Here is an 18896-nt window from a genome sequence, read left to right as displayed (position 1 = left end):
CTCTGACCTGCCTGCATGTCTTGCCTGTCTGAAATAATTCGCCTGACTCTTGACTGCCTTCAGTTTGTTGATTTCAGTAAAGCCCCTTTAATTCAACTTATTAGTGTTGTCGGCCTTGTTGCCAACTACTTTGGACTGTGACATCTCTGGCACACTAACCCGTCTGTTTGTTTTTTTTTTTACACTTATTTGGCTGTTTTAGTGTGTCACGTCTGTGCTGGTAAGTCATGCAGCTCTTGGTGGGAAGGATGTGAGTCATGCTCAATTTAGGGCTAATCTTTACAGATGAGGCATAAATATCACATCTATTCCATGTGTGGAATACAACTGTATATTTTATGAGGCAGTTATTAACTTTTGTCTCCTACAGTCCTCCATCTTGTGTTAATGGAATACTTTCTTTGGTTATACAAAGAAAGATACAAGACACAACCCAAGAACGTTAGCATTCACTTTGAGCAGAGGGGGTATAGTGCCTTATGTGAAAACCATGTTAATGGGGTTTTTTGCATCATTCTTAAATCACTGCAAACAAAGACAGTACTGCAGTTTAGCCGTGAGCAGATATTTTTACCCCCCAAAACATTTATATCATGACAGAACAGTGACTATACAGACATGTGGCTGCTGATGCACTAATTGGCAATCACTGTGATTACAGATGACCCTCTGGCAATGAGTATAATACATTGCCATCCAAGGGCAAAAAAACAAGAATGTCTTCTCAGAAGCTATTATCCATTTATCAGTTCTATAAGTAATCTATGTCTAATAGCGCACATACTTTTGGCGCACCAATTGGGTTTTGTTTCGGCATGTTGCCCACCATGAGAAAACGTTTAGGCACCACTTAAAGTATTTTTTTTTTTTAGCATTTTCCTTGTGCACAAAATGCTTTCCTGTTCTGTGATACAGCACAGCAAGTTGCTCCAGCATTGCGGAAAAATGATTCAGAGCAGCTCATCCACAGTATCTAATGTATTGTTCTACTATTGTATCTGATTTCAGGTGTATCCACTTCTATAAAGATGGATCTCCACAGACTGAGATAAGAGTGCAGTAAGAGCATGGATGGAAAAAGGAAAAGAATGGCTAGATTTTTTTGTTGTTTGTTTGTTTGAATAAAGTAATCACCTTTTTAGGTCATTTCTGCTTTGTCATCCTGCACAGAGGATGCACGAGAACAGAGATGCCAGAGGCACTGACATGAAACAAAGCTAATGAGGCAGACTTATTTCACTACAGGGTATGTCTGGCTTTTGCTGCTTCGTTAATAGTTAGTAAGTACTTGGCTTCATCATTTTGTGCTGCAGCATCATCCTGTAGTACACATCTGCTCACAGAGTCTCCAGCATTTGGCCTATTATCTGATTTCAGCTCCATCCATGTGGTCCCTCCGGAGCTGACCGAACACACATAGACCCAGTTTATGACCTATTTGTGGGGTCAGAACACAGCTTGGACCTCCTGCTCCACCCCACACTGTGGACATCATTCCAGCCTCTTCTGCTCCCCAGAGGAGGAGGTTAGCAGATGCCACTGAATCAATATGACCAAAGACCCATAACGACCTCCGCTGGAACTGATGGGGATGTTTGGAGTGTAGATACTCTCTCTGCACAGCTGACCTGCTTTCACTGCACTGACTCGGCTGTGTCAGGTCAGGACTCCCCCAAGTTTTTTATTTGTTGGTTAGTTTATTGTGCATTGACAGTGTATATATTAATAAGCATTTCTATAAAAGTGAAAACAACATCTCTGAACAGAAGTCATCTGAAGAACCTGGGATACATGAAAAAATTAGGTTAAATATATAAATATGTGTAGATGTTGTCACAATCTCCACTATAAATGACTAAATGTAAAATCTAATTTGGAATGATAGAACTACAGTAAGACCTCCAGCTGGGTGATCATCAGTATAAAAACACTACCAGTTTAAACAAAAATCAATACAAATAATTCAAATAAAAATATAAATTCATACACATTTCCTGTTTATGTCACATAAACATAAATATTATAACATACATATAACATAAAATACAACATTGATATATTTTGCACATACTGCTGAGATTATATGGGTTTCCCTTTAAACGTGAGCTTAGCAGTTTTACACTCCGATTGATTTTAGCTTCAGGAAACCAGGATGCAGTTATACCCTTCATGCAAAAAACTATATATTTTTTTTAGCAATAATAGAATATTATTAGTTTTTTTTAACCTTTACCATTTCCATGTATTAACACACAGCGTTGTGAATTCCTACTGTAAATAACAAGCACCTTAACACATCATTTTCATGTTATCTTTTAGGAATTTGCACAGTTGGTGCTTTGTTTACTTCCTCACTGAATGTCAGCTTTACCATCCATATAAGATCTGTAGATCAGCAGTATTTGTTGGCTTTGAGCAGAATATGTAACCAACTAAATAAGAAATAACCAAAATGTTATGACATTTTCCACAAAGCCATCACCTGGCCAGTCGGGGAAAGTCCCTTTCTTGTTTCATCTGATTTGACTCTAGTATGTACACACACATCAGTATGAAAAACATATGTAGATCCTCTTTTGAATTCACAATTGAATGATTTCTGTAGTGTCTGCATACTCAGAGCATGTTTTCATGTGCAGTTCAATTCTTTGTATCCTGAGGTCCTCAGCGGTCTGGACACGAGGAGGGGGCACCCAGGCACAAAGACAGACTGGAAACACCCACAATTATCATGTGAATGGAGGGGTGAGGTGGAGGAGTGTGTGTGTGTGTGTATGATGGGGGGGGGGGTCAACCCATCATTAAGATGCTGTGTGTCTGCTGTGGGAGCTACATGTGTGCAGACAAAGAGAAAGCAGCCGCTACGTAGCTGGATGTGGGCTGCTACAACCTCAGCTTCAGTCCTGCCAGGCTCAGGGAGGAGGGGGAGGGGAGGTCTCTGTCACAGGCAGAATAGCCACCACAACATGCCAGAATCAGACCAAAGTGAAAGGGAAAATGTATGACTATATCTATAGAATCGTATGGCCCCAGTTTGTGCCTCTATTATCAATTACATTTCAGTCAGAGATAAATATCTGATTTTATAAAAGGTAAATCCTCCCCGATCTTTGAAAACCAAGAAGGTAATATCACAACTTTCAACCCTTAGGATGAAAAAAAAAGTTTTTTTTTTTACCTGTTTCCAAAGTTATGAATGAATTTCCTGATCCGAACAAATAACTACCTTAACCAGAAGTGACATTTCTGTTTATTCAATTTGCACAAAACAAAATTTTAATGTTTTATTATCACGCATCTTCAGGATCTGGAACAAGCTTCATATACACAATATTGACATAAAGTTGATATAGTTGCTAACTCATGTTGGCAAACTATTGCCTGACTGCAACTTTACTGTTTTGGTTCACTCTCAGCGCTCTCATAGTCATAGTCATTTTTGGCTGCACTCACTGTACACTATCAGCTCAGTGCCAAACAGCAAAAAGACATTGTTATCTGTAGACTAGCTGGTGAATGTAGTAGAACATTTAGCAGCTAAACAGCCAGATATTTCCCTCAAGAGTTAATAGAGAAGAAAAACACAGCTATGAGTGAATATTGGACTGACATTCACCAGGTGGACAGGTACACGACTCCACATGAATCATAATGCTGCTCCATAACTGCTGGATGTGTAAATAAGAAACTGTTTGCTAACATGTATATCATATCAACGTAAAAGCTGATGATATGTCAGTATTGTGTAACAACTCATTTCGGCTGCCCTCAAGTGGCCAGAAAAATCAGTTAATGCAGGTTTAAGATGTTAGTCAAATATTCAGACTCCTTTTAGCTCTGGTTTGGTCTCCACCAACTTCTTAGAGATAATATCTGACTCTTTAGCTGCCAAATGTTCCACCATGTTCACCAGCTAGTAGCTAACTTTGTCTTTCTGCTGCTTGATGCTGGGCAGGTAGACTTTATCAGAGTGCTTTGCCAGGAAACAGCTGCCTGCTGCAGCTAAAAACAGAAAGCCGTGAGACTGAACCAAACAGTTAAGTTGCAAGCTGTAAAACCCAAACAATGAGCCGAAAGATGTTCATCTATCTATATCTGAGTCAGGTGATAATTCTCAGTTGGTTCGTCACTGTGAGCGACTCCTTTCACATCACATGTAGCCATTTGATCCATTGGTGTTATAAAAATATAGGTTTGTGCAGCTTTTAGGTTGTTTTCCATGGTAACATATTTTTATGCGTAACAGGATGTTGAGATTTTTCTTTGTCGTACTAAATAAGCAAGTATTTGTTTGGAGAAAAAACAACATGAATCATCGGATACGACGATGTGAGAATATATTTGGGGGCCGATTCCTCAAAGTGATTTTCAGAATAATCGTAAATCTCGAAAAACTACTCACTTCTGCATCTTTTGTGGTCTCTTTTGTATAACTTTAGTAGAAATACATGTTAATTTTGATTGATATGTTGTCTGCAAATTTGCCTGTTTTCCCACTGGAAATAGATAAATTTCAAAATATCATTGTCCAGGTCACAAAAACAAAGTTTGAAGGGAATAATAGCCATTTTCTATACTTTTTAGACATAAGCAATTAGGAAATAACACTTAACTACCCAGGAATGAAAATTGTGTTACATAGTATAATACATAAGAGGTATGAACTGGGACTACAGCATCATGTAGGCAGCAAAATACAAAACCTCAGCCCTTCCATGGCATTCTTCATCCACTGATGTTGTGGACAGAGAGCGCATCAGAGATGTAAAGGGAGGAGAGTGGTAAGGGGAGGGGCTGAGAGAAGCAGAGGGAGAGAAAGAGGGGGAAGAGGAGGCGGACACTCAGCGGCAGCAGGTTTGTGAGAGCAGCAGCCAGAGGAGAAGGAGGAAGAAGGAAGGAGGAGGAGGAGGAATCAGAGCGAGAGAAACAGTGTGGCTGCAGTCAGGAGGGACACAAACACACAGAGAGAGAGAGAGAGAGAGAGAGAGAGAGAGAGAGAGGAGGAGATACAGAGAGAAGAGAAGGTAAGAAGGCAGTTTCTACTCTTTTCTGTCCACATTCATCTATCTAAACATCTTTTTGTTATCAGTGTGAACACGAGGTATCAGCTGGAAGACAGGATGCTCTGTTATCCGGCGTGTGTTTTCCTTTTTTCCTCCATCTGCCAGCTGACGGCATGCTGTATGTGGGGAGACCAGAGCGCCGTAGCACTGCAGAGTGATGCAGAGAGACTGAGGAGAGAGAAAGAGGGTGGGAGGATGGGACGGAGGGCCGGCATTATGCTGTACAGACATGAGGAAGTAAGAATAAAGAGAGAGGAGGGGAGAGACAGAAAGAGATAACAGACATCTGCCTCTGCTTTGCTGTGTAGCAGTGTGGGGTGGGTGTAGGGGGGGGATTGGGGAGGGGAGGGGGGGAAGCAGCATTTCAGTGACACTGAGTAGGAGTGTGTCAGTTGTCAACATCAGTAGTTTCCCTCCATGTTGAAAATGTTACAAGTTTCTATGTGACCACACCCTCTGCTCGCCCCTATGATATGAGAGTGGATGATGGGTGGTGGTGGTGTGGTTGCATCTGTATGTCGGTGTGAGTCTGGGGAAATGTGTGTATGTTTGTGTGTGTGTGTGTGCGTGTGAAAGGCATATTGGATGCTGGCCAAACATGCTTAGTGTTGCCTCCCATTACTGTCAGGGCAGTGGATTAGCCTGCATGTGAGCGCTGTGCATTCTCGAGGCGGTGAGGAGTCGAGCCAAGATGCTCGATCGTGTACTGACCGAGATGTTGTCGCTGTCAGCTGTGTGTGTGTGTGTGTGTGTGTGTGTGTGTGTGTGGACACTTACATAGATACAGTGCGTGACAGTGTTTCTCTGCCTGTACTGTACATGCAGAACGCACATGTGCAAACAGCTTCATTCCCTCCGCTGCTGTCGTGCACAAGTATCCAGCTCTAAATACTCAGCCTGCCTTCTGCTCCTGGCATCAATCCTTGGGTTCAAAATTCTTCACTACCACCGTTTGGAGACTGATGCGGAAATAATATCCTCCACCATATTGTAAAGGCACATAGCTAAGAATGAGAGTGCACTGTCCTGAAGCAGGGACAGGAACAGGGTTGACCCTCGTCATCTGGCAAAGGGAAATACTCAACAGTCTGCTTAGAACAGCTTGACTGAGCATTTGTTGTTTTAGTGCCTCAACGCCAAGGCATTCTCACAGCATAGCAGACAATACATTTTCATTAAGAGCTGTTATGTTCAAGAGGGTGTTTCTAATGATCCTTATACCCCCACACAGACATCACAATAACCCCTCCAGATGCCGCGTTTTGCGTGTAACATCTTCAGATATACATAGAGAGCTAGAAGTGCATCAACAAGGATACTCAGCACTACAGCATTATTTGTATAGGGACAAGTATATAGCATGAATTTATGCCACATATCACAGCTTTAGCCTAAGCTAGTTTGCGATGCTGGATTACTTACCACTGGAAACACTGTGGGAGAGGAAAAATCTTTTTGGTGTCCACTAAGGTTTCCAGATGACAGAACAAAAGGATGTATGTATCTCAAATAGACACAATGGTCCCCCTTTTTTCCCAGACAAAGGTCTCAGACTGACAAAATAGGTCGATTGTCAGTGCCTTCCAAAAATGACTAATCATTTTTGTGTTGTTAGGGTGTTAAGTGTTTTTTGATCTGCCACCTCTGCAGTTAAAGGTTGAGTTTCTGGCGTCTAGTCGCATTATTATTGAAAAGGAAGCACATGCACGCTGGTGACATGATACACAGTCCTGCCTTCATACTATTCCAGTGATCTACAGGTGGCTGTAATGCACCAAGAAATGTAACAATGTGCCAGCGAAAGCAAGAAAGAAGAAGGTTGCAAGCTAGTAAACATGGATGTAAACAATGCAGAATTGAATTAGCTTTGCAAATGTGAGGAAGGAATACATTCAACACATTTATTAGACTTCAAGAATACACATTGTTTGTTTACAACAAAACTCCACAGGGCCTCTTTAAGATCTGGTTAAGGCAAGGCAACTACTTGACTACTTTGTTTAGGTTAAAAAAATGATCATTTTGACAGTTAGTAGGGTACAGGGTGTGTGAACCCCAGCCTCTTTTATACTTATACATCCCAAACTCCTCCCTAAAATGTTTCATGGAGCAACGTCACGCTACAGCACGCTACACCAAACATAAACAAATATCTTTTTTTTCTGGTAAATGAAGTCATTATTTGCATGACCACATGAAGACGCATGTCTAGAAAATATAAACACAAAGACGACAGTCTCAAGACCTTTTTTTATGTCTCAGTATGTCCTGTCCTATATTTTCACATAAAATAAAAAAATAAAATGGCAGCAGTAGCAGAACTAACTAGGGCTGAAACAGTTAGTCCATTAATCAATTAGTGAAGAGAACGAATGTTAAATGTTAAACATACCAAGGCTAACACTGGGGTTGGAGTGTTCGGCAGAAAAAACAAGACATTTGAAGACATTTACATTTCAAGCTCTGGGAACTTGTGATGGACACTTTTAACTTTCTGACTTAATTGATAGATTGATGATGAAAAGAAGTGATATTTGCAGCCATAGCATCAACATCATTCTTGAAGAGACAGGGAGACCTTCATACTTCTGGGTTTTATAACCCTGCTTAGCAGCTCAGTTGCATCTTCAGAAGCTCTTGTGGCTAATGCCTTACTGGATGAAGCATCAAAAAGAGTGTCAGAGAGATCTGATGAAGCTCTTGACAGTGTGTTGATGGCCGTGAGGGCCAACTGCTATCCTGCTGAACCTGCTGACGTCACGCCACCTCCAGGGCTTGTGAGTGAAAGCAGGCGAATAAAGGGGCCTGTGGAGGAGCTTGTGTGAGTGTGACAAAGGAAAAGCTGAAACAGGGACAGAGAGAATGTGGATAGAAACAGAGGAGAAAAGAAATGAGAGAGTAGGATGAAGTAGGAGGAGCTCAGAGACATGATGTCTGAGCATGTTGGCTGTGTGTTCGTGTGAGTTTAGTCCTGTGAGTCCAAACTACTTATCTATTCATGAATGAGCGAAATGATGGCAAACAACTCTGAGAATCATATTTAGTGTTACGTTGGTTTATAAACCTCTTATTTAGCACGAAATGATGTAGCTAAATGTGTCTAGATGAATGTTATATGACCAAGGCTGTTATCTGATCAGCTGACGTCTGAGCTTTTTCAGTGACCTCACCGGGACTCCATTATGTTTGTGTGATCTGTGGCTAAGCTCTTAACTAGATTTGAACCACAAACGTCATTTTTTGCTGGAATGAAATGCAAAAAGTGTGATGTCTGCGGTCTATTTCTGGATCAGTGACGTTTGGCGATTTGACGTTAGTAGTCGTGTTTTGAGGTGATGCGAGATAACAGGAATCTGGTGCTTTTTGAACATCTGTTTCGCTGCAAGTACTTGCACTGATCCCTGCAGGTTTTCTGTGAGTTGTAAAGCCAGAGGTCATGTGTAAGAGAACTTGCTAATACAAATATTGTTTGTTCATCTGAAGGGGACAGTAAACATTAATAAACATATCTGTTTAGACTGTATATCATAGGGCTGCTATGGCTGTTGTACTAGCTTGCAAACACTTAAATAAGTAGGGGTCTGTGTTGGTTATCAAATATACAGAGACCAAACTAAAACAATGAGCTGAAAGACTTTGGTGTTGATTCTCAATTGGATTAGTATTTAGCCATATGCTAACAAAAATATTGCTAATGGAGCTTTATTGCTTGACTTAAACACCACTGATTTAGCATTGCACTCCGATGACATTGTTGGACTCATGGTTGACTTTTTTTTTTTTAAAAAAAAAGGATCAAAATTGGTGCCACAGAACCAGAGATATAATATATATAAATTCATCTTCCTTGTCAAAGTCTGTCAACTCAATTCATTCGCTAGAGGTCTGGTAACCTCATTTCTTTCTAACGTCATGCCCTCATATTTTTTTCATTTTCGTATTTGTTGTCTTTAGCTCCAACTGATGCCGACTCAAGTGACATCATTTGAGGCAATTTGTCAGCGCAGGTCCCTCTGGAGCCACAAAGGGCTTTATACAACTTGTTTCAACCATGTAGTAGTTCTCTATAAGATCTGAAAACAGACTGTGATGTGTAAATTCAGAGTTCCCCTTTAATACTCGCTATTAGATTGAATTTTCCATCAAATAGCGAGTCAATGTTAATACTTTAACTTTTCCTGAGTACTCAGAACACTAATACAACACTAATAACACTAATACTACCTATGATTAGAATCTATCCCTAACCGTAAGGGCACACCAGTATTTATAAACAGTGAAATATCTGACTCAAATCACTTCATTTCAAAGGATCGGCTCATGATTCTACGTTGATCTTCTTGCACAGTGTCTTGCATAGAGCGTCTTCACAATCCTGACCTTTGAGGGGATGGAGTACAAGAGTCCAAAATGGAGGAAGGTATCATATTAGTGGTATTGCACAATAAAATTTTAAATAACCCTGCTCTGCTGGGCTATAAACTACAAGAGATGCAGCATTGTTTGTAATCAGCTGTGAGACAGGAGTTGCCTGGATCCAAACCTTTGAATCCGCCCCGTTCCACTGAATTGAGTTGACTGACTCGGTCTGGCATCATGACATTAAACAGCGGTTTCTCAGTTGGAAAAGCAATTGATCCAATGAGCGCCACAGGGGGACTAACGATTAGCCAATCGGCACCACGGGTGGGACTAACACCATTGTCAAGCTGTTGTCAAGTGTTGTCAAGCTGTGCGCCAGAACCAAGGAGGAGTAAAACTGGGCAGTGCTGATCAAATATAAATAAAGATTCTGTTACTGCGTTGCCTATTTCTCACCTCAAATATTTTCAGAAACATATTTTAGTGTACTGTTTAGCTGTAATATGAGAAAGTTTGTGATCCAACCGTCGTGTTGAAAACCGACGAGCCAAAACCATCGCCCAACTTGCAGTACATCACCCACCAGCCGGAGCATTTAGTGGTGATCGAACCCCTTTCCCCGTGGAAATGGGTGGAGTGGAAACAATGTCAGACTGAAGATGGAAACGGAGTGTAACAAGTTTGTCTGATATCAGGCAAAGACAGGAGTGGATGGTACAAATATATCCCCTTGAATACATTGTGTTATTTCCTGGTCAGTGACCGAGAGCACAGGTCACCATAAGGTCTCCCTATGTCATCCAGCTTAATGACTTAACCCTTCATTTACCTACATTTTACCTTACATAACTGTAAGTATCAGTATACTCAGTATTATCATTAGTTCTGACACACTGATGTCAAGTATTAGCTAGCTTGGAGGGCTATTATGTGTTTATACACCAGTCTCTTTTTAATTTGAATACATCTATGACCATTATACACAAAAGAGATCAATGACAAGAACATTGGTTCTTTCTATAATGATTCCCAATATGTCTGCCACCAGGTCAGCAGCAAAGACCACTGGATGAGAGAGCTTCATCAGCATAATTTTATATTGCAGAGCAACCAAGGCTAATTCTTACAAATCTAAATTTTGCTTTTGAGACACTGGTGATTTTTAGGACAACGAGAAATAGAGTTAATAGCAAAAAACTAACTAACTAATTTAATTCCATTATATATAACTATAACGTATATGTATTACAACTTAAATTTTGAAAACTTTGTAAATACTAAAGCCCCCCCATGGAGGTGCTCCAGTAATGACTCTCTGTGATGACCTCACCACGTTAATGTGAGAGTAGCTCAGCAGATGATGTCATCCTCCCAGGATTGTTAATGAACCGCTGCAGAGGGAGATGTGATGAACCGCACTCTTTTGATTGTTTAAAAGCTACAATTTCTAAACACATCCGTCCATTAAATATCATTAAACTGCAGTTTTCAGCTAATTAATCTTACATAATTGTTTGTTGTTTTCTTTAAGCTGACAGCATTGGTGGCGGCAATAACAAAGAGGCCGATGATATAAAAAAGCTGATGATGCTGATGATGAAGAGATAAGGAGGCTGTTTCTTCTAATCCTTCATCAACGGGAGACTTACTTGTCATATTACATGTGACAATAAAACAATGAAACAGACACAACATGACACAAAAATGATCAACTGACACAAAATTCACATTTTGGGAAATATTTTTGTTTGAAGTCAAACCACAAAGACAAATGATAAAGTGTGTGGTTGTTGTAAGTCCCCGTTAGGTTAGAAATGTTCTACTTCAGCTTCAGTCCTCACAATCATAAGTCAGTTTAGTTGTAATGTAATTCTGAATAGCTACATTTTTTCCTATATCAGTTCTTCTGATTTGTCTCTAAAACAAAAATAAAGATGGGTCCCCGTGTCCCTGTTATACTGGTTTGTTTGTGGAAAATGTCTTCATAAAGCACCTGAATCTGACAGTTCCATCTCCAGTTCATGCATTCTTGAGTATTTGAAGACCAAACTATAGATTATAGATAAAAGCTTACTGTGTGTGTGTGTATATATATATATATATATATATATATATATATATATATATATATATATATATATAAATGAAGTTGGTGCGCTTAATATACTGAGGCACAGAAAACTGCAATTTTGATACTGTCCTCCAAAGAAAAATGACCCAAAACAACATATATTTACACTCAAGTGACTGAAGTCTTCTAGCAGCCAAAGAGAAAATACTATAAGTTGATGTTATTATATTGTGTACATGTAGGGAGGAGGTCAGAGTGGATCGACTGGTCAACAAAACACTAGACATTTAACACGGGGCACTGCTGTTTGTTTCCTATTTTTTTGTAAAAAACATCATCCTCTAACATTAACCAAGTGGTTATTATTGCAGCCATCAAGACGAAGGTCCCATAATATTAAGGAAGAAGTCATTATAACCCAGACCACAATGTTTTCCTAAACCTAAGTCATTTTTGCACCTAAACCTAATAAAATCTTAACCTTATTGTTGCCACATCATAAAACGTATTTATTTTTCCAACAGTGATTTGTAAAAGACTTTGTAAGGTACAGACAAATGATTTTGTCCTGCTGATGGGGGCGTCAGATCAGAAAACGCTTCTATGTGTCACCAACAATATATTTTGTCATTTAATTTGGAGAACTGAAAAACAAAATAAAGTCAACGAAGCAAAGCTGAAATGAAAATTAAAATCGAAACAGAAAAAACAAGTCCAAACCTTTGACAACCTCATACCTTGTATCCCTGCACTGCTTCTACATGAAGCCCAAATCCTTTCATACCATATCTTTAATATAAATCTCTTTGAGAGAGGCATTACATTTTTATTCGCTCATTAATTCTCCCTGTCTACAACTTCTATCAGTGATAATATGGACGGGAGGAGCCGAGAGGAAATTTTCAAAGGTTTTCTTCGTTGAAGCCGGTTGGTTGCAAATTCATCAGTGAAAAGTGAATATTGATGTAGAATACAGAATGAAGCGTGCACTTTACCATTCCCAGAGACATGTTATTGATAATGATGTTTTTTACTCGTCTGAGTTAAATATAGTGGGGTTATAGGGAGGAAATCCCAACTGACACCCTTGAGAATAAAGAGACTGTCACTTGTGTGTTGATCCACTGATTCTCCTGACAGTATAAAAAAAAGGTGCCGCCTCCCTCCTCCCGCTCAAGTTGCTCATATTCTCCTGATCTTCCCTTCTCGCGCTGTAATATCCTCTCTGTTCATTATTCATGAGCTCATCGCCGTCTCTGTCTATGTCTCTGCCGAAGTTAATCATATTCTTATAATGTACCATCAAAAAACAAGGATACTTTTTAAAAATGCTGTAGCAGGAGTGAGAGAATTGCACTCTTGCAATATACAGTAGAAACAGTGAATTCGGACTGACACGCAGTAGGTTTTCTTTTGAAGAAGCGCACACAGATATGAAATAACTGCTCAGATTTCGTGTACATATGTGGTTTGGGTCTATTAAGTCACATATCTGAATGCAGTCAGTAAAACTATTAAAGCTCGTAGCATACATGATTACAAAATCAGGTCCCAGAGACACAAACTGAAAGAAAGACAACCCTCTGAAATGAACCGAAGCTGATGGATGATAAGTCAGAACTGACATGAGCTTTGTGTTATTGTAACAGCCACATGGATGAGGACAAAACTATATCAAAATTGAGGATTCAGACAGCTGCAGTTTGTTCCCCTCTGTCCTCATTCAGGGACTCTTCACTTGCTGCACTGCATATCGATGTTGATGTTTCTAGGTTAGAGACCCTAAGGATACTTTTCTGCACTGGTAACACATTTAAGAGGAATCCCAGCTTATGTCACGAAAGAACAAATTCATACACTATGGTTCAGTGCTGGGTATACATTAAATAGGGAATTTATGATATAATATATGGATCAATGATAATAAGTCGAGACTATGAGTCTGCCATGCAAGAGGCTCTGAGGCTGCAATGCAGTGCTTTAAGCTAAATGCAGTTTGCTAACATACTTACAATGACACTTTGCTAAGTAGCACCAAGTACAGCTGAAGATGATAGGAATGCCATTAGTTTTGCAGATTTGTGAACGTAAACCGTTGGACAAACTGAAATTTTAGCCTGATGATGACGCAGGAGGAAGTTATCACAATTTGCCCCGAGGGGAAAAAGGAATACCTGTTCCAAATTTTTGTGGGAATCAAGAGACGTTTCATTACAGACCACACAAAAATGTGAACCTCATAGTGGTACTAGAGAAAAAGTCTGGGGATCACTGATAGGAACAAAGATCTGGGTGGCTTAAAACTTGAACAGATTAGTGTTAACGGTGGTAACACGAACTTTAAAAGTAATTTCTTAATTATTAAAATCATCTAATGATTTAATTATATAAGGTTCTCACCCCAGTTCATTTCACTTGTCTTGATAGACTGTGTGGGATAATCCAGTACTTTATTCCTCTGGCTCCTCTCCCTTTGTTTAGCTTCTCTTGTTTCAAATCTCAGACCTGCCGTTCCTCACCTGTCCTCTAGCTGCCACTGCAGTTTACTACTGCTGCTGCTGCTGCTGCTGCTGCATGCCACCTGACCCAATAACCTGCCTGCCCAGCTGCTTCACATTAGCCATTAGCCCCAGTATATAAAGTGGACTGGACATTCTCAGTTTATGTTGTCTCAGCTTCCTACCCTTGTTCCTGTTCAGACGACCAGCTGCCTGCCTGCATTCATACTTTGGTCTGATTTACTACCTTCACATTGCTGACTGTAAGCCTTTGACCAAGTAAAAACTGCTTTTACCACACTGATGTCAGTCCAGTCTGTCCAGTCTGTACTTGTTTCCAACCACCTGGGCCAGTTGTCAGTATTGTTTGTAAGTGGATTACATGCTATGCTAGCACTTTACAGGCTGTTAAGGTAACAGTTTAGATTCAGTGTTGTCTCAATACTCTTTGTCTCCTTCAAATGGTGCTAGTGCAGGAAAATAACCTTGACGTTTTCTGTGTTTTTCCTTGTCTGCTGCAGGGTTAGTTTCTGTCTCTTTTTGTAATTGTGAGTCAGTGTTTCCAGATTGTTTTGACATGTTCTTGCACAATAATTGCTTAAAAATTGCCCAAATATTACAAAGAGTGAAGAAAAAAAAACCTCAAACTGCAGACTTATGCACTTAAAATATGAAATTAACCGCTAAAGAATGTTTAAGAATAATTCTTATGTTCATATATCAACTTTACAATCTCTGTGCACTATAGTTACTCACAAAAAGTTGCGTCACTGTGGAAGGCCCCTTTAGGGTGGTGCATACACTAACATGAACAGCCCCGTAATAAAAGTATTCTTTGTAAAGCTTATGTTTGTTTTACACATATTGTACAGTACAAAGCAGATAAGCACACGGATGTTAGACAGGTTAAGGGATTGCGCATCTACCCCTTTTCCAAACAGACTGCATAGAATTTCTATCAATATTTCAATAGAGTAAAATGGGTAGGTGGTATGATTATATAAGTCAGTATTTAGATATCATATTGTTGAAGAATTATCTCAAACAAGCCCATATTTACCTAAACTCATACAGCCTGCCTCCATTATTATATAACATTATTGCAAAGGCAAACTACTCTGACAAAGGTCAAGTGACAATGCTGAATATAATTTGTATGAAAATGGTTATACTTATCACAGCTTCTTGAGAGTTTTGTCATCGGATCATAGTGGGACATGATTGTCTGTAGTTATTGATGTATTGAAGTATGCAGAATATTGAGTAGAGTAGCAGGACTATTGATCAGTAAAAGCTGTAGCAGTCTGTGCAGTCCTCCTGCCGACTGCAGCTTTGAGTCACTCACAGATCTATCGGTATATAATGTATACATACTGATATTATACATTGTTGTCTCTGTGTTATTTAATTCAGTGTATTTATTGCATTGAGAGAAAAAACATGTAATTTAGGCCTAAAATCTGTTTTTCTTAAAATTATTATTTCAGCTATTTTCCAATATAAATTGATTTAAGCTATTTCCAACAATAAACTGCCTTGGTTTGTTATTATTTCAAAACACTGATACTTATTTATAGAAAATTCCTGAAACAAGATCATCTCACCCATTGGCTTATTTTATTTTATTTTATTTAAAATATGCATTGAAGGTGCAAAATGAGACTAAAACACGCATTAAGACTAAGACGCATTAGGATGTTTTTTTTGCAATATAGTAGTCCTCGTATGATGTAATTGCACAAATATATTTACCTATAGAGTTATTACCTCCCCCCCAACCCTTCCCCATCAGAAAGAGGAAGTCAATGTTTCACAAGTAGCGTTACTGGATAGGGCAGAGAGGTTAGATTTACTACACTACACACTGTACACTACGCATACATCCTGCAGATTAATGAGCAGTCTGTTAAGTGAAAGGCTTCCTTTCTGTCCTATCGGTGTTTCCTCAGCTTTTCCATTACTCAGAGTGCTATGACACGGTGCTTCAATTATTTCGCACGGGTTTGTGCCAGAGCAGCCCACTCTCCTGCTCTCTCAAACACCAACACAAAGCTCAGTGGGCCTGATGCAAGCCAGCGTGATTAAAAGTGCCAGCAGTGACTGTTTATCTCACTGGTATGGCTCAATAATGCAAGCAGACTTACGCATATAAACCTACACATTCGCACGTGAGGTAACTAGTGCAAAATGTAAAATGCAGCCTGGATTTATAGCATGAAACCTACAAGGAGATGACATACGGCTATGAGTAGTGCACATGGGTCCCAAGATGCCTTTACATGCTCACACAAACACAAAAACACACTTCTATTTTTATGTATGAGAAGTAGAAACCCCTTTTTTTATCCTCCCAGACAGTGAAAGTAACAGTCAGCATCCATATGAGAGTGTGAGGAAATGTTCATTATAATTTCCCTCTTTCTCCACCTCCCAGGTTTCCCCTCCTCACCTCACTGACCCATGAAAGAAGCCATGCCGGTCCTCACAGCAGGAGCGGGTGAGATGAGTTGGCACAGATGCTCGACACATATTGTCCATACTGCTCAAAGCTAGCTGTGCTCAATCTGTTTATGTTAATATACTGCGCATGTTTTCATTATTCACCCTCCTCTGTAGGGCTGCATGAAACATTGGCCCTGCTGACCTCTCAGCTGCGTCCTGATGCCAATCACAAAGAGGACATGGTGTTCCTCAAAGACGTCTTCAGCGAGAGGAGCTTGGGATACCTCATGAAGGTGAGGAATTCTTGTTATTACTTGAGAGTCTGATTCCATGAGTAAGCGTAATATTTACATGTGGACGTAATATGCAGCTATGTATTGTTAATTTTATATATTATAAAAGTTTCTTGGTTTTGGGAGACTGGCCTGTTCATGAAGTTACCCTCAGTGACAACACTACAAGTCCTCCATTCTAAATGTTAGAGCTTTTTAGAGCTATGGTTAAGATTTAATTAAGTTTAGGCAACTAAAACTACTTAGTTATTGTAGCGGAAAGGTTACACCCATGGTTAAAATAACTACTTGATGAAGGATTGAGGACTATTTGTAGGAAATAGGATACAAACAGTGGTCTCCTGTGTTAAAGTTAAAGGTTTTGTAGCCTCCATCAAACTCATGCTACTTTCCCTCTGAGAGAAAATTATTTGTGCAATCACAAGAGGTCACTCGCCAGGAAAACGCAAAGATAACTTGTTTTAGGCAGCGGGAGAAACAACCAATACAATGTTGTTGTTTTTTTGTGGTCAGAACAGGTTCCTTAAGTAGTAAGATAGTAGCATCATCCAAGATACTGTAAGAATACTGTAGCAAGTCAAGCCGAGTCAGTTTTTATTTCTAGAGCCCAATATCACATATCACAAATTTCGGCCTCGGGGGGCTTTAGAAATCTGTACAGCGAGACAACATCCTCTATCCTTTTAACAGGATAAAAAAATGGAGGAAACCTCAGGAAGAGCGACAGAGGAGGGATCCCTCTTTCAGCACAGACAGACATGCAGTAGATGTTTGTACAGAATGGAACAAGAAAGCAAAATTATAGAAATTACAGCATGACAGAATTATAGATGGATTGATAACATCTGGGCAACTTTGTAGTAATTTAAGTTTTAGTTTGGCTTGTAGACTCATAAGGTTTACAAATTAAAAATGACCGATGCAATATAGGCAATTAATAGATTTATTTTGATACGTGTATCAGGTGAGTAAACATGTATTTATCTACTGTGTGGTGAATTGTAAATCAGTTTTCTTGACTCAGATGGAAATAAGAGCTCTAGTCCTTATTAAATGCAAGGAGCTAATGTCTTTGGTAATTGTTTTTTTTAGCATGATATCTCAGATTTAAAAGTTTTTGGTAAACTTGGTGGGAAAATGAGTCCAGGAGCATTGCAAACATAATTAATTTTAATACTATTTTGACTATTTTCTCAGTTGCAACAGAACTTATTTGAATAAAGACAAATATAGCACAAGAGCCCTCTCTGTGTCACGCATCTCAATGAGATCAGGATCCACACACAGATTAAAAAACGTCACGACACATTTCAAGGATTGTGCAGCCTGATGCAAAAAAAAAACACACCTCTAGACTTGGATGCATATGTACAGTATTGTTTCATATCACTTGACCTTCGGCTTTTACAAACCTTTTCCAAAACCTCACCTTTTAAAAGAACTAAATGTGTTTGTTACAGATTCATGAGAAGCTGAGACAGTATGAGAGACAGAGTCCGACACCTGTCCTCCACAGTGCCTCTTCCCTGGCAGAGGATGTAAGTTCATCACACATGCATAGACACACACACAATCCTCCCACACACACACACCCTAAATTATTTTTCCATTTGGGCACAGCAGTCAGTCACAGTGTGTTAGCTCCGATGGAGAAGCAACGCAGGTATCAAAACTGAATTTTAATGTTCTCAAAGTGCTGAATCATCCCAATGCTCATCTAATGAAACTCCACATCCTGCTGCTCTCTGGCTCTCAACAGTTATCAGGAGGAGAGAAACTGCTGACCTTAGCTGCTCGTTACTTATCTTCCTTGTTGTGCATGTCTGTGTATCTGTCTGCATTCCTTCTACAGTAAGCTGCAGTGTGCATTACTGTGCAAACACATGCACAAGTTCATACCAGGTGCTCATGGTTCATATGTGTGTTGTGATTGGCAGGTGGCGGAGGAGCTGCAGAGCGGACCGATGAGCACAGAGGAGAAGGAGCTGCTGCACCTGCTGACCTCACCACATCTCAAGGTAAACATGTGAAAATATTTTAAAAAGGATCCATCAAAAAATAATTCAAGTCATGTTTGGTCCTCAATACAAACAAATACAGTACCACAGCTACCACAAATCCAAAGAATGTTTCACAAATAATAACATGAAGTAGTAACACTATTGTG

General features: G+C 39.6%; 1 protein-coding gene across 2 annotated transcripts in view; it reads left to right on the top strand.

Annotated features, from left to right (window-relative positions):
• The first annotated feature begins 482 nt into the window (after positions 1–482).
• Positions 483–18896, top strand: part of LOC137167945 (MAGUK p55 subfamily member 3-like) — a 31837-nt gene continuing 13423 nt past the window's right edge. The window contains exons 1-6 of one of the 2 annotated variants that reach the window (XM_067570305.1): positions 483–1280; positions 1378–1660; positions 16429–16491; positions 16611–16729; positions 18190–18267; positions 18667–18747. In XM_067570305.1, coding sequence (XP_067426406.1) covers positions 16455–16491; positions 16611–16729; positions 18190–18267; positions 18667–18747 — 315 coding nt within the window. In that variant the 5' untranslated portion in view covers positions 483–1280; positions 1378–1660; positions 16429–16454. Of the gene's footprint in view, positions 1281–1377; positions 1661–4872; positions 5025–16428; positions 16492–16610; positions 16730–18189; positions 18268–18666; positions 18748–18896 lie in introns of those variants that run through there. The other variant, XM_067570306.1, reaches the window with a different exon arrangement.

This window comes from Thunnus thynnus, chromosome 17 (assembly GCF_963924715.1).
Source record: "Thunnus thynnus chromosome 17, fThuThy2.1, whole genome shotgun sequence".
NCBI lineage: Eukaryota > Metazoa > Chordata > Actinopteri > Scombriformes > Scombridae > Thunnus > Thunnus thynnus.
Note: the sequence above shows the minus strand (reverse complement) of the source record. Positions and strands in the feature narration are given on the sequence as shown.